The following is a 16,469-nucleotide window of genomic DNA, read 5'->3' as shown; positions in this document are numbered from 1 at the left end:
GCTTTAAAAGTAATAAACTGTTCTCTCTTCAAAAAAAAACAGGATTTAACCATTTTTGCTCATAGCAGTCTTACTTCGAAAGTAGCTCTGTTCAGAGCCTTTGATCCAGGCGCACTATAAACATATATCTTGGTTGTTCCCTAACTCTATCACAAACTAAAGTCTACACCCAACAACGTGCAGGCTTCAATATATCCACTGCAGGTTCGAGAGAAAAGCCCAGAAGGAGAGGCAGTCCTTTCATCTTGCTTAATGGCAAGAGCGCAGGTGGTTATATGGATCATTTAATCACCGAATGCTTTTGTAGAATAGTATTTAGTTTAATAAGGAACATCCTTCATTCATCACAAGCAAGAAATCCATTCAGGGGTATAATTTTGGGAACATTGGTGTTAAGTGCTGAGTTTGTAGTTGGCCCCAGTTCAGAGCGAGCAGTTCAGGTCCTGGAGATCTTTCTACTGTAAGAGTAAGCCCATATTCACAACTGCCAATCTATTATGTGACAGCATTTTCATGTATGAGTTCAGCATGTAACTTCCCAAAGCAATTCAAAGCACTTCTATAGTGTACAAAACTTGACCCTAAGCAATTGGGTGGCTGTCCAAAGGAGACCATGGGGATGATTACAGCTTGAATACCAAAGGATTTTATCTGCTTCTGAAGAGCCATGATTTTTTAACTACGAGTACAGAGTTGAACAGAATGAAGAAAGTCACTTGATTAAAATTACAGCACTTGCAATATGTTTAGAGACCCAGGGAAAGGTAGTTATATTTATGTAGCACTTTATTACATCAATATCTTGAGACTCTTGCACAGAATTTCTGAGTGCAGCGAACATGGCAGGCATTCTGCATCAGCAATGATAAATGGTTAATTTGTTTACTTTAGGTGTTATGGGTTGAGGAGGAATGTTGGAAGGACACTGGGAGAACTGCCTGTTCTTCTTTGTATAGTAGCATGGGACATTTTACTACGTTAAAGGTGCTATACAAATGGAAGCCTATTTTACAGGATCTTTATCATACATCTGAATAGCTGACGGAGCCTTAGCTTAACGTCTTATCTAAAATATGGCACCTTTGGCATTAAAACATTCCCTCTAGTGGAGCACCAGCCTCCGTTGTGTGCTGGTGTGGGGCTGAACCCCATAATCTTTGATAAAAGTAAGGTGCTAAGTTGAACTTCCTTCTCAGAATGGGAACAAGAACCTATCATTGGTAAATAATCTGATCATTCGGAACAAACCATATGACATAAATACCTAACCTTGCATTGCGAAAAAGATTTTCAGTTGCCCGTAATTTTTTTGTTGAAAATTTGTAATTCACTTGGATCAAAATTTTAGGGATAGCTCCTGATTGTTGTTAAGGGTATCTGAAAGATACAATAAATTTTGCTCTTATTGACAACATGATTGTAGCAAAACTTGGTGCTCAGATTTAGAAAGTGTCTATTTGAATTCTGAAGAAAGATTATGTTGGCTCACTTCCACCTTATTTTAACTCTTGCTATGTTTTGACCCTTTATGATGTGTTGTACTGCTCATATTAAAATATCTCATTTAATGTATAACCATTGCCTTTTTAGTGTAATTTGACATTTATTTTTGTTGTGTATGTTTTGGGGAAATCATCCAACATTGTAATTTGTTGAAGGGGATGACGAAATCACAGGAGAAAAAGATGATGATGAAGACCTGAACTTCAATGAAGATCTTGTCTGTCCACATGGTATGTGAGAGATGTTTAATGAAATGAAATTTATTTTTTTTAAGCTTACATTTCTCTTTAATTAGCTAGTTGTTAACCAGATATTGGGCCAGATCTTGCTGGAGTGGGGCATCTCACAGTATACCCCGTTTTTTGTTTCTGGTCAAATATTATTTATCATGACATGGCTGGAAATATGAGCTGATAACAAGGGCAACAGCACATCTGGGACCGTTAGCGAAGGTGAAACTAACGGTGCATTGTCTCAGCTGGTAAGATTAACGATTGAGGAAGAAACTGGAGCGACTAAGGAGGATGAATTAGTGGCTGAATTAGAGTCAAATCAGGTGCAGGAAGTAAAATAGAGGGAAGGAAAGATTGGATGTGTTGCAATCTTATTCAGAGTATAAAACATGACGAGATAAATACGTGAGGCAAAAATTAATGTTGCCAGGGTAAGGATCTGAGAAATGAGAATTTACCTTTTGTCCTAGGATGTGTAGGTGAAACTCCTATGTCTGCTGCCCAGGGTGCATCTGAAACTTGAGGATTTTGAACGTTTGAGGATCAAAAAAATCACTAAATTAGCCAGAGAAACTGAGGTTTAGTAATTCATAAATCTTTTCAACAGGGGACTTGTGCACATCTGAAACTGAAAGAAGACTCGTGTCTGTTGAAACGTGGCGTAGACTAAAGGCTTATTTCCCAAAATCCCCTGAGTTCCCACATTATCACTCGCCTTGTGTACAGTGTCAGGTAATAGCAACACTTGATGTTTTTTAAAAGAAACTAACTTCAATCTGTTATAAATGCAATTGGTTTGTTTCTTGCATAGCGAGACAGATACTTCCTTGGAATTGGACAACAAAATTCATCAATTATGTTAGACAGCAAGTCAAAAATGGAAAAAACCTTTTCTATGCTGACCCCATCAAGCCCTTTCATCTCTTCAAAGGCCTCCAGCATGTCTCCCTCAGATTTTTCTAGGGAATAGAGCCCCAGCCTGTTCAATCTTCTAATAGGCATAACCTCTCAGTTCTGGTAACATTTTTGCAAATTTGTTTGCATCTTCTCCAGTGCCTCTATATCCTTTTCATTATATCGAGACCAGAATTATGCACAGTGCTGAGTATGGTCTAATCATGGACCTATACAAGCTTAATGCATCTTTTCCGCTTTTTAATTCTGTCCCACTAGCAATGAATCTTGGTGTTTTGTTTGCTTTTTTATGGGCATATTAACATATATAGCTACTTTGTGATTTGTGTATTTGTGCCGCTAGATTGCTTTGTGGCTCTATCTCATTCAGACTCTTCCTTTCCAAAAAATGTTGTTTCCTATTCTTTTATTCAAATTGCACCACCTTACACACCTATATTGAAATAGCTTTGCCATTTATAGGCCATTCATTAGGTTTGCTAATGTTGTCTTGTATTTTGTCACAGTCTTTCTCAATATCAACTATACCATTTCAGCTTAAACACCCCCTCAGTGCCCTTCAGGGACAGTGCATTCCACATCTTTTTTGTACAATGAGCTTTTTTTTCCGGACCTGCCTTTGACAAGTTTAGTTCTAATTTAAGATTAATTTCCCTTGTTCTGTTTCTCCACGAGGGGGGTGAATCTTTACCTAGATATCATGTCGCCCTGTAACCTCATCTCTTAACACTACTGTATCCTGCTAGTTTACCCAGTCTTTTAACCTGTAGTTATAGAATCATCCTGTAGATAAATATTTTATATTTTTGTGCCCGTAAAGTCACTTGCTCTAAGCTATTTGCTGCTTTTTTGCAGGAAATAAAGTATAATCAAAGGACGTGGTTTTTAATTGCAGACTATACAATCAGAATTTTACAGAGTAGGCGTCATCTGTTCGATCCATGGTGCCTATGATGGCTTTTTGAATTATCCAATTATTCCCAATTTCCAGTTCTTTTCTCAGAATGTTTCCTTTTCAAGAATATATCTAATTCCCTTTTGAAGTTACTGTTAAATCTGCTTCTCCCAACCAATCATTACAGATCATCATAACTTGCCACGTAGTGTCTCATCTTCCTCCTGATTGGTTTGTTTAATTTAGCAAAACCCTTCATAATTTTGAGCATCTTTGTTAAATCGCCCCTTAAACCTTCTGTTCTCTAAGCAGAATAAATCCAGCTTCTAAAGTCTCACTGCATGACTGAAGCCCCTCATCTCTTCTACCATTGTAGTAAATCTATTATGCATTCTCTCCAAGGCTTTGGCACCAAGCTTTAGGAAAGATGTTTAGAATTTGACACAACACTTAGCTGAAGCCTAACTTCCTATGTCTAACTGCAAGCTTTTTGTTTTGTGGAGAAGGTATTAGAAAAGGAGGGTGAAGAGAATGAGACTCTGAGCAAGATGATGGCAAATGAGCAGAAATCAGCACTTCTATGTCTTTTTCAAGACAAGAACAGACCGCTGCTAATCAAATGGCCTGAGGTAAGAGGCTTGACAAGGTGATCCTATTTGTTATTACCTTTCAATCATGAAAATAAGCAAAACATATCTATTTTTCTGCCACTGAATTTAGCATGTGAAATATTGGTATATATCTTAATTGTAATTGTTTAGTTGTGAGGGAAGTGATTCATGTTAAATGGGTAATTATTTTCTTTCCATGCGGCAGAAGTACTTGTCAGAGGTTCTTATTGACTGTTGGAAGCATGTAAAACATGGTCTAGAGGTACAAGCAAAATACGTACTAAATACTTGAATTTATGAAGTACTTATAATCTCTCCCAAGTACTTCACTGAATTAACTCATTTAGAAGTGCAGTGAGTAGCATTATCTGTTTAATTGTTGCTGCCATTTCACACCTGCGACATCCTTCAAACAGTATTGGGTTTATCTGCCGCTAGATGGCATGGGTTGAGGAATGCGATTACACCCTTTTTGGTATTCACTAGAGCTGGGATTAGCTTCACCCAGAGGATGTTCCCTACTACAGTGCAGCACTCTTAAGAGCAGTGAATGGGATGGGGCAAGGGAGAATTTCCTCATTGTTTTCAGCACACTAACAGTGTATAAATGGCACAAGAAAATCGGGTCGTTTGTGCTCAATTTCCGCCAATAAAATGTCTACCCGAGTTCCATCAAACCTTTTAAAATCTCCCCACAATCTACCTGCAGATTCGCCATTGGCCGCGTTTGCATCTGTCAATAGGAACTGCACCTAGCAGCTGAGGATTTCCTAAGCTTTCACTGCTAAAGCGCTCTTGGTAAATTAGACTGAAATATGAGGTGTTGGGACCATCTGATCAACATGGAAGTGCAAAGTTTGGATTCCGGAAGAATCTGGAGAATTTGAACACTGCTTTCTACAGTTTAAATACTTTAGATTTTAGGCTTTTTGGCTTCAAATACCTGAGCTGGTTCATACCGGCTCATCCACTAGTAAACTTTCAGATTCCACTGTTGGCTTTCAGGACTTCCCTGGAGTAGATACAACATTCCCTGTAAGTTATTGTGGAGGAGGAGCACAGGTTGGGGCTAAGGAGAGTTTGGCTCCATTTTCAACAAGAAGGCAGCATTATCTAGAGACCTGCTGCAGGAAACCTCAAACCACACTCAAATGCCTGTACAACTCTATTGCCAGAGTGGCAGTTAGCAGCCCCCTAACTTAAGTGACATCAGGGTCATTTCAAACTGTTATGGGATCTATCTGAAAATATCAGCCATGGTGCGGTACAGGTCTGCATTTGTTGAGTCACTGTTGCAATTTGTGGAGAGAGGGGCAATTCATCACTTTTGACATTACAGCAGGACAGCTGCGAGATAGGGCAATAGTTTTATAATAGTGACCATAAATGCAAATTGACGTTGACAGCACTACAAAGAGGCACATGCCTCTACTAGACTGAGGGGACCGTAAGGTGTTAAAGAGATGTTTTCACTGCCTGACAGGTCAGGAGCGAAACTGGGTTATGATGTGGAATAGTTGGAGCCTATTGTATCCTTCACTTCACCGTTCAGGAAGGGCTGGACTTTGACCTGTGTGATGAGAAGACTGTTGTTCAGTTGGATGCAGAACTACATGGAGCAGACAATCATGGTGAGCACTCAAAGGAGTCCTCAGTGACTGCTGCAAGGGGCATCAGAACCCAAATCATTTCTGCACTCTTCTCTTCCCAAAACACAGTCCATCTTTGCCATCATAGTCTGACCTCCCCTCCCCACTTTCAAAGAAAGGGGCATTCTCTCAAATTAGTAGCCGTCCTACAATATGAACATTTTTTTTAAGCCCTCTGCCCCTACGTGAATGCTCCTTTAATCATCACCTGCGTAAGTAAGTTAGCACCGAATGATCGAACCATTTTTTGTGTGATTGGAACCTTCATAAGTAGCAAAGTGCCATGCCAATATGTAGTTTAGTTTAATACAGCAATTGCAAAGTGGCACAATCTCCCTATTCTTTTCTAACATTGGCACCCAGGGGAACTGCACCTTTTTTCCATGTCATGCCAGAGACTCCGATATGCAAATGAGCAGACCCAGGAAACCTGGTTAAATCCCTTTACATGTCAGTGGCGCGCGTAGCATTTTCAAAGTTGCAATAGCAGCATGATTTACTTCAAGGCAACCCCATCACTCTGCACCCCACCCCACTCACATCCACGACAAGAGTCTGGTAGCATTTCTATTGAACAAAGGATGATGTAAATAAATTACCAGGGCTGCTTATTCAATGTGTTGATGCAACTGGATGTGTTTCTTCTGGAGTGGACGGCGGGATGGATGGGTTATGATAATCTGAGAGGCAGATACATGTAGCTGATACTATACTAGTATTTAGCAGCAGTGTGAGAAGGAGGCCTGGAGCTTGACAAAAATTACGGGAGGGTAGAATGTGGGGATTAGCTCACTATCACAATTATTACAAATAAAGCACAAAGAGAGACAGGAAAATAGTGGAAAGGGTTGACAGCAAATTGCTTGTTCCCAAGCTTCCCAATATTCCATTGTCATTTTGGTACACGAACATCCTGCAGAGAACTGAGTCTTGATTTTTCCTCTTGTGAAGAAGCACTGGAATCTGCTTGGAATTACCCACCATGGCAAAGTGTTCTGAGTTTTCATTAATATGGAGAAATAATATAACACCATGTTCAACTAGGATAATAGCGCGCCTTCAATGAAAAAGAGATGTTGACTATAACATTTCTTAATTGAGGTATATCACCAAAAAAATTAAGAATTGTAAAATATGGCTGCCATGATTAAACGTTTTGTTTGACATATTTCTCATGCAGGTTACAATATACTGATAACTTTGACTTTGTTAGATAATCATGTAGGTTTTTATTTACAGTACCTTAATGTATGTTTTCCAGGAGACTGATGTTCTATACGTTGTTTCCCAGTTTTTTGTCGAAGAATGGAAAAAGTTTATCAGGTGACATTTTGTTTTGTTTTTATATATTCTACATATTATTTAATTACACTTTGGCTCTTCCAAATAATGTAAGATTTTATACTGATCTGTGCATTTTTCGTAAGGTGGGGAAAGAATTATGCTTCCTGGCTTCGGTTATTGGTCAAGTACAATTTATACTTTGGCCTTACTTTGAAAATGGCTTTCATATTCATCAACTGCACATATAAATGGCAAAACCTGCCAGGAATGCTGCCTCTATTTACAAACTTAGTCACGCGGGGGAAATACAAGCACCACTTCATCCTGGTCCTTGATGCATATTGGGCCTTATTCTAGGATAGCACCTTAGTACATTTTCTCCTATCACCAGAAACACCAAGTTTTTGTAGTTGTTACTTCAATTGCCATCTTTCTAAGCTTTATATTTTGTACTAAAGTGCTCAATTTGACAGTCACCGCTGCAGATTTCTGATTTTTAGAATGCATTATATTTCAAGTATTTTTAGTCAAACTTTCCCCAGTCTGTTGTTGGTCTTGAACCTGACTGTCATCATTAAATTTAGACTTGCGCATTTTTCCCATACGGTCTCCCTGACAACTGGTCATTGCATCATCCCCTCTGAGTATTATTTGATTTCCAGAAGAGCGCAGCGTTGTTCAGCCTATTCAACAAATCTGGTTAGGGATTTCTGAATGCTTGGTTCAGGATTGGCAATTATAGAGAGCTAGAAAGCTGGTTGGCACTGGAGCTTCTGATGGAATGCGGTAGTCAGATGCACATAGTGACATGGGCAGCTGCTGGCCCCACGCTAACATGATATCCTCTAAGTGATCCCACAAATTAAGCAGAGTCAATGCTAGTGGCCACTGTTGAGCATGATCTTGGCATAACTGTCAGAACTGTTGCCCGAATGTGCCCCAAATTGTTCATGCTGTTCTAAATATGGTCCTGATGATCTACAGATAACTTTACAATAAGTTCCTTCAACTGGACCTCAAATTTGCACCTCAGTCCTTAATCAGATTTATAAGTTTAATGATTGTTGATTATTCGTCAGGCCTTAAACTTTTTTCCAAAAGCCTGAAGTGAAACTTTATTAAATGGCTTCTAAAAATTCGCTTTTTATCGCTGTTGAACTTTGCACCGTTAACTCCCATACCATAACCTCGAGTGCCCCAAGGGTTTATCGTTGGCCTCATTCTATTTCCCATCTACATGCTACTTCTTGGCGACATCATCCAAAAGCACATCTGGTTCCACATGTATGTTGAAGATGCTCAGCTTCATCTCTCCACCAGTTCTCTTAATCCTCCGCTGCCTTTGATTTGTCATTTTGTTTGACACCCAGTATTGTATGAGCAGAAATTTCCTCCAGCTAAATGTTGGGAGAACCAGAGCTGTTGCCTTTGCTCCCAGCTTCAAGCTTCATTCCCTTTCCACTGTTTCCATCCCTGACAACTATCTGAAGCTGAGTCAGACTGCTCGCAAGCTTGGTGTTGTGTTTTACCACAAGATGAGCTTCCGACCACACATCTGCTCTATTTCCTAGATTTCTGTCTTCCACCCCCATAACATGCTTGACTCTGTCCATACCTCAGCTCATTTGATGTTAAAACCCTCATCCACGCATTTGTTATCTTGATATTTGTCTATTTTAGTATAGCCAGCCTTCTACCTTCCATCCTACATAAACTTGTGCTTATCTGAAACTTTGCTGCCTGTATCTTAACTTGCATGAAAGCCCATTCACATATTACCTGTGAACTTGCTGATCTCTATGTTGTCTCCCAGCCCGATAGTGCCTGCATTTTAAAATATTCATCCTTAGTTTCAAATTCCTCCATAGGGTCATCCTTTCCAATCCCTTTAATCTCCTCCAGTAGCCTTCGAGATCTGTGTTCCATCAATTCTGGCCTCTTTTGCTTCCTGGATTTTAATCGCACCACCATTTGAATATGCTTTCAGCTGCTTAGGTCCCAAGCTCTGGAATTTCCTTTCTAAATCCACCTGTCTCTACCTAACTCTCCTTTTTAAGATGTTCCTTAAAACCTATGTCTTCAATCAAGCACTTGATCAAACTCCTGTGGCTCAGGGTGGAAACATTTTTAATGATATCTGTCTTTTTAAGCACCTGGGAATTTTTTTTTTATATTAACTTTGCTTTTTTAAACAAGTTGTTATTCCCCACCATTTTTTTATGACCTAATACAAGAATCTCACTAGGTTTGTGAGCTGTGTGCTCTCTAATTTTATACAGCTAACAGGAAGAGACGACTACAGAAATATCCCAATCTTCAATAATGGGGGAGCCCAGCACACCAGTGTGATTAACGAGGCTGAAGCATTTGCAACCATATTCTGCCAGAAGTGCCAAGTGGGTGATCCATCTCCAGCCTTTTCCTGATGTCCCTGACATCACAGATGCCAGTCTTCAGCCAATTCAGTTCAGTCCACATGATATCAAACGGCAAAAGGCACTGGATACAGCAAAGTCTGTGGGCCTGATAACACCCCAGCTGTAGTACTGAAGATTTGTGTTCCAGAACTAGCTGTACCCTTAGTCAAACTGTTCCATTAGAACTGTCGTAGGCATCTAAACAACAAAATGGAAACTGGACCAGGGATGTCTTGCCCAAAGAAAGCAAGACAAATCTAATTGAGCCAATTAATGCTCTGTCAGCCTAGTCTCATTCATCAACAAAATGATGGAAGGTGTTGCTGAGAAAGCCACCAACTGGCACTTACCCAGCAATAATCTATGCTACGTGGGAAGTCATGGACAATTCCAGTGTCCCTGGCAACCATGTGTGCAGGAAGTGGGTCCAGCTGCAGCTACTGGCTAACCGCATTTCGGAGCTGGAGATGCAGGTGGATTCACTGTGGAGCATCCATGATGCTGAGATTATCGTGGCGAGCATGTTCAGTGAGTTGGTCACACCACAGGTAAAGACTGAACAGGCAGAAAGGCAATGGGCGACCACCAGCAGAGTAGAGGAAGGCAGGTATTGCAATAGTCCCCTGTGGCTGCCCCTTCTCTAACATATATACCATTTTGGATACTGTTGGAGGAAACGACTTCTCCAGGGAAAGCAACAGGAACCAAGTCCAAAGCATCACGGGTGTTTCTGCTGCACAAGAGGGGAGAAAGAAGAGTGGCAGGGCTATAATGCTATGGGATTCAATAGTAAGGGGAACAGACAGGCGTTCCTGCGGCTGCAAAAGAGACTGCAGGATGGTACGTTGCCTCGCTGGTGCCAGAATCAAGGATGTCTCGGAGAGGCTGCAGGGCATTCTGAAGGGGAAGGGTGAACAGACAATGTTCGTGGTACATGTTGGTACTGATGACATAGGTTTAAAAAAAAGGGATAACTTCTTACAAGTTGAATGTAGGATGTTAGGATGTAAATTAAAAAGTAGGACCTCAAAGGTAGTAATCTCAGGATTGCTACCAGTGCCACGTGCTAGCAAGAGTAGAAATAACAAGATATATCAGATGAATGCATAGCTGAAAAAACGGTGTGGAGGGCAGGGTTTCAGATTCCTGGGACAGTGGGTCTGGTTCTGGGAAAGGCGGAACCAGTACAAACAGGGCGGGTTGCATCTGGGCAGGACCGGGACCGATGCCCTCGGGTTGTTTCGGGGCGGGGGGTGTTGGCTAGTGCTATCGGCGAAGGTTTAAACTAGAATAGCAGGGGGATGAGAACCTGAGTAAGGGGACAGAGGAGGGGGAAACAAGGGTAGAAATGAAAGACAGAAAAGTAAGAAGCATAAGTGGAAGGCATATATTGTCGTGGTGCAATATAAAGCTAAGTTGACTAACAAGGTTAGAAAGACAAGTCTAAAGGCATTGTATCTTAATGTGCGGAGCATTTGCAATAAGGTAGATGGATTAACAGCGCAAATAGATAAAAATGATTATGACATAGTTGCAATTACAGAAATATGGCTGCAGGGTGACCAAGGATGGGAATTGAACGTCCAAGGGTATTCAATATTTAGGAAGGACAGACAAATAGGGAAAGGAGGTGGAGGTGGGGTAGCATTGCTAGTAAAGGATGAAATCAATGCAATAGTGAGGAAGGATATTGGCTCGGAAAATCATGATGTGGAATCTCTTTGGGTGGAGATAAGAAACACCAAGGGGCAGGAAACTTTGGGGGTTATCTATAGGCCCCCAAACAGTAATGGGGATGTAAGAGAAGGCATTAAACAGTAAATTAGAGATGCATGCAATAAAGTTACAACTGTAATTATGGGTGACTTTAATCTACATATAGACTGGACAAACCAAACTAGCAATAATACTGTGGAGGAGGATTTCCTGGAGTGTGTACGTGATGGTTTTTAAGATCAACATGTTGAGAAGCCAACTAGAGAGCAGGCTATCCTAGACTGGGTATCGTGCAATGAGAGAGGATTAATTAACAATCTTGATGTTGAACAAGATTGAACAATCTTGGGGAAGAGCTACGATAAATGACAGAATTGTTCATTAGGATGGAAAGTGAAGAAGTTGAATCCGAAACTAGGGTCCTAAATCTATATAAAGGGAACTGCGGGGTATGAATCGTGAGTTGTCAATGATGGATTGGGGAACCTTACTAAAAGGGTTGAGGGTGGATAGACAATGGCTAATATTTAAGGAGCGTATGCATGAATTACAACAATTATTCATTCCTGCCTGGTGCAAAAATAAAACTGGAAAGGTGGTTCAACCATGGCTTACAATAGAAATAAGGGATAGTATTAGATCTGAAGAGGAGACAAAGAAAATTGCCTGAAAAAGCAGCAAGCCTAAGGATTGGGAGCAGTTTAGAATTCAACAAAAGTGGACAAAAAGATTGATCAAGAAGGGGAAAATGAAATAAGGGAGTAAACTTGAAGGGAACATAAAAACTGACTGCAAAAGCTTCTATAAATATGTGAAGAGATAAAGATTAGTAAAGACAAATGTAGGTTCATTCCAGTCAAACGGGGGAAATTATAATGGGGAACAAAGAAATGGCAGAAGTATTGAACACATATTTTGGTTCTGCCTTCACAAAGGAGGACACATAATTTCTCAAAAATGTTAGAACTAAGGGTGTAGTGAGGGAGGAATTGAAGGAAATCAGTATTGTTAAAGAAAAATTGTGCTAGAGAAATTAATGGGGTTAAAGCCTGAAAAATCCCCAGGGTCTGATAATCTACATCCCAGAGTACTAAAGGAAGTGGCCCTGGAAATATTGGATGCATTGGTGGTCATCTTCCAAAATTCTATCAAATTTGGAGCAGTTCCTACAGATTGGAGGGTGGTAAATGTAACCCCACTATTTAAGAAAGGAGGGAGAGAGAAAAGAAAATTACAGACCAGTTAGCCTAACATCAGTAGTGGCGAAAATGCTAGAGTTTATTATAAACAACATGGTAACAGAACACTTAGAAAGGAATAAAAACAAAAAACTGCGGCTGCTGGAAATCCAAAACAAAAACAGAATTACCTGGAAAAATTCAGCAGGTCTGGCAGCATCGGCGGAGAAGAAAAGAGTTGACGATTCGAGTCCTCATGACCCTTCAGAATTGGTTGAATCCAAGGAGAGGGGTGAAACATAAACTGGTTTAAGGTGGTGGCGAGGGGGGGGTGGGGGAGTGTGGAGAGAAGTGGAGGGGTGGCTGGTGTGGTTGTCGGGACAAGCAAGCAGTGATAGGAGCAGATCTTCAAAAGATGTCACAGACAAAAGAACACAGGTGTTGAATTCCGGAATTTCGGAAGATGAAACAGTGAACAGTGAAGCCCAACGCAAACTGGAGGAACAGCACCTCATGTTCCGACTCGGCACTTTACAGCCTTCCGGACTGAATATTGAATTCAACAACTTTAGATCTTGACCTCCCTCCTCCATCCCCACCTTCTTTCTGTTTCTTCCCCCTTCCTTTTGTTTTTTCCAATAATTTATATAGATTTTTCTTTTCCCACCTATTTCCATTATTTTAAAATCTTTTATGCCCCTCCACCTTCACTAGAGCTATACCTTGAGTGCCCTACCATCCATTCTTAATTAGCACATTTGTTTAGATAATATCACCAACTTCAACACCTGTGTTCTTTTGTCTGTGATATCTTTTGATGATCTGCTCCTATCACTGCTTGCTTGTCCCTACAACCACACCACTTCTCTCCACCCACCCAACCACCTCCCACCTTAAACCAGCTTATGTTTCACCCCTCTCCTTGAATTCAACCAGTTCTGCTGAAGGGTCATGAGGACTCGAAACGTCAACTCTTTTCTTCTCCGCCGATGCTGCCAGACCTGCTGACTTAGAAAGGAATAACAGGATTAGACAAAGTCAACATGGGCTAATGAAAGGGAAGTTATGCTTAACTAATCTACTGGAGTTTTTTGAGGATGTGACTAGTAGAATAGATAAGGGAGAACCAGTGGATGTGATGTATTTGGATTTCAAGAAGGCTTTTGCTAAGGTCCCACATAAGAGGCTAGTGGGCAAAATTAAAGCACATGGGACTGGGGGTAATATACTGGCATGGATTGAGAATTTGTTCACAGACCGGAAAGAGTGTGGGAATAAATGGGTCTTTTTCCGGTTGGCAGATGGTGATTAGTACTGTAGCGCAGAGATCAGTGCTTGGGCCCCATCTATTCACGATTTTTGTAAGTGACTTGGATGAGGGAACCTAATGCAATATTTCCAAGTTTGCTAATGACACAAAACTGGGCAGGGCTGTGAGGAAGATGCAAGGAGGCTTCAGGACAATTTAGACAAGTGTGTGTGGGAAAACACATGGCAGATGCAGCATTACGTGGATAAATGTGAAGTTAAATACTTCAATGTGAAAAACTGAAAGGCAGAGTATTATTTAACTGGTGATATATTGGGAAATGTGGATGTACAAAGGGACCTGGGTGTCCTTGTACACCAGTCAATGAAAGTAAACAGGCAGCTGCAGCAAGCAATTAGGAAGGCAAGTGGTATGTTGGCTTTCATTGCAAGAGGATTTGAGTTCAGAAGTAGGGATGTCTTACTGCAGTTATACAAGGCCTTGGTGAGACCACACCTAGAGTATTGCATGCAATTTTGGTCTCCATACCTAAGTAAGGATATACTAGCTACAGAGGGAGTGCAGCGAAGGTTCACTAGGCTGATATTGGGGATGGAACGACTGTCATATGAAGAGAGATTGGTTCGACTGGGCCTGTTTTCACTAGAGTTTAGAAGAATGAGAGGGGATCTGATTGAAACGTATAAAATTCTAATAAGACTAGACAGACTAGATGCAGGGAGGATGTTTTCCCTTGTAGGGGAGTCTAGAATCAGGTCCCACAGTCTCAAGATACAGGGCAAGACATTTGGGACTGAGATGAAGATAAGTTCCACTGAGGGTGGTCAACCTGTGGAATTCTCTACCACAGAAGGCTGTGGAGGCCGCGTCACTGAATATATTCAAGAAAGGAATTGATAACGTTTTGGATATTAAGGGCATCAAGGGGTATGGAGAGAAAGTGGGAATATGGCATTGAGATAGAGGATCGGCCATGGTCATATCGAATGGTGGAGTAGGCCCAAAGAGCCGAATGGCCTGCTCCTTTTTATGTTTCTATCTATTCACTGATTGGTTTGGTTCCGTCAGGACTATTCAGCTCCAGACCTCAATCGAGCCTTGGCCCAAATAAGGACAAAATCACCGAATTCAAGAGGTGAGGTGGGAGTGATTGTCTTAGACATCGACACAGGACTTGACCAAGTGTGACATCAAGGAACCCTAGCAAAATTGAAGCCAGCGGGAATCTGGGAAATCCCTCCATTGGTTATAACTGTACCCAGCACAGAGGTAGACGGTTGTGATTGTTAGAGGCCAGTCATCTCAGCCCGAGGATATTGCTGCAAGAGTTCCTCAGGGTAGTATTGTAGGTTCAGTCCTCAGCTGAATCATCAGCGACCTCCCCTCCATCATTTTATCGGAACTGGGGATGATTGCACATTGTGCAGTACTGTTCATAACTCGGGTACTGAAGCAGCAAGTTCTGTCGAAGGGTCATGAGGACTCGAAACGTCAACTCTTCTTCTCCGCTGATGCTGCCAGACCTGCTGAGTTTTTCCAGGTAATTCTGTTTTTGTTTTGGATTTCCAGCATCCGCAGTTTTTTTGTTTTTATCTCTGAAGCAGCCCTTGTTTGCATGTAGCAAGACCTGGACAACGTTGATAAGTGGCAAGTAACATTCATACCACACAAGTGCCAGTCAATGACCATTCCCTAACAAGAGAGAATCTAGTCATCTCCCCTTGTCATTTGATGGATTAACCATCACTGAATCCCTCAACATCAGCATTCTAGGTTTAATCTTGACCAGAAACTGAACTGACCACCCATATACATTCTGTGTCTACAAGAGCAGGTCTGAGGCTGGAAATTCTACAGTGTTTATCTCACCACCTGACTCCCCAAGGCCTGTCCACTTTCTACAAGACACATGTCAGGAGTGTGATGGAATACTCTCCACTTAACTGGATGAGTGCTGCTAGAGAAGCTCAGCACCATCCAAGAGAAAGCAGTCTGCATGATCGGCACCGCCTTAACTATTTGCTTCTTCCGTGACTGGTGCAAATTGGCAGCAGTGTGTACCATCTACAAGATGCGTTGCAGCAACTCGCCAAAGTTCCTTCGACAGCTCCTTCCAAAGCTGCAACCTCTACCATCTGGCCTTCCGACAAGGACAAGGACAGCAGAAGCATGGGAGCACCACCAAAGCTCTCCTCTAAGCCACTCATCATCATAACTTCGAACTATGTTGCCATTTTGACTCCATTTTGTGTGGGGTTTTGTATGATTTATTTGTATGTGGATTCATAATGGAAGAAATATTAAAATTACATCCCATGGGTAATTGTCAGTTTTTTTGATAGTTCGCATCCACATACAAAGCTTCTTCCTTAATTGTCTCTGTGTAATTCTGTACATGGGAAAGCTTCCTGTTTTGTGTGTTCAGTTCCTCACTTTCCTCAGTTGGTCTTCTTGTTGCTGTTGCTTTTGAAAAGAACTAGATTAAAGTTCCAGACCATGTCCCTAAATGTAGCAAGGATGGAGAAGGACTAAGTGACCAGTAAGGCACCAAAATGTTAATGGGGCAGTGTTGCTATTCTTTTATCTGTTCTTGGATGATGAGCATTTCATTTGTATGTGGAAGTTGAGCTATCTTCATAAATAAACCAATATTTATGATCAGCCTTTATGAGCTATAGTACTTACACTATGAATAAGTTCACATATATTATTAGTTAATTAACATGCAAGTATATTTGCAGCCAAGGTCAGTTGTCCACTATAGCACTGATAACCAAATCCTATCACCTGGCGGTTCC

At 41.1% G+C, this 16,469-nt stretch overlaps 1 protein-coding gene across 4 annotated transcripts in view; it reads left to right on the top strand.

Annotated features, from left to right (window-relative positions):
• The window catches only part of usp48 (ubiquitin specific peptidase 48), a 132,720-nt gene that overhangs the window by 96,325 nt on the left and 19,926 nt on the right, over positions 1-16,469 (top strand). For all 4 annotated transcript variants that reach the window (XR_005945334.1, XM_041206699.1, XM_041206698.1 and 1 more), the window contains exons 15-18: positions 1,659-1,733; positions 2,344-2,468; positions 4,053-4,175; positions 7,068-7,129. Coding sequence is in view for 3 of the 4 variants with exons in the window: in XM_041206699.1 (XP_041062633.1) it covers positions 1,659-1,733; positions 2,344-2,468; positions 4,053-4,175; positions 7,068-7,129 (385 nt within the window). In the remaining variant the exon portion in view is untranslated. The remainder of the gene's footprint in view (positions 1-1,658; positions 1,734-2,343; positions 2,469-4,052; positions 4,176-7,067; positions 7,130-16,469) is intronic.

Source organism: Carcharodon carcharias, chromosome 15 (assembly GCF_017639515.1).
Source record: "Carcharodon carcharias isolate sCarCar2 chromosome 15, sCarCar2.pri, whole genome shotgun sequence".
NCBI lineage: Eukaryota > Metazoa > Chordata > Chondrichthyes > Lamniformes > Lamnidae > Carcharodon > Carcharodon carcharias.
This window is presented reverse-complemented; position numbering and strand designations above follow the sequence as displayed.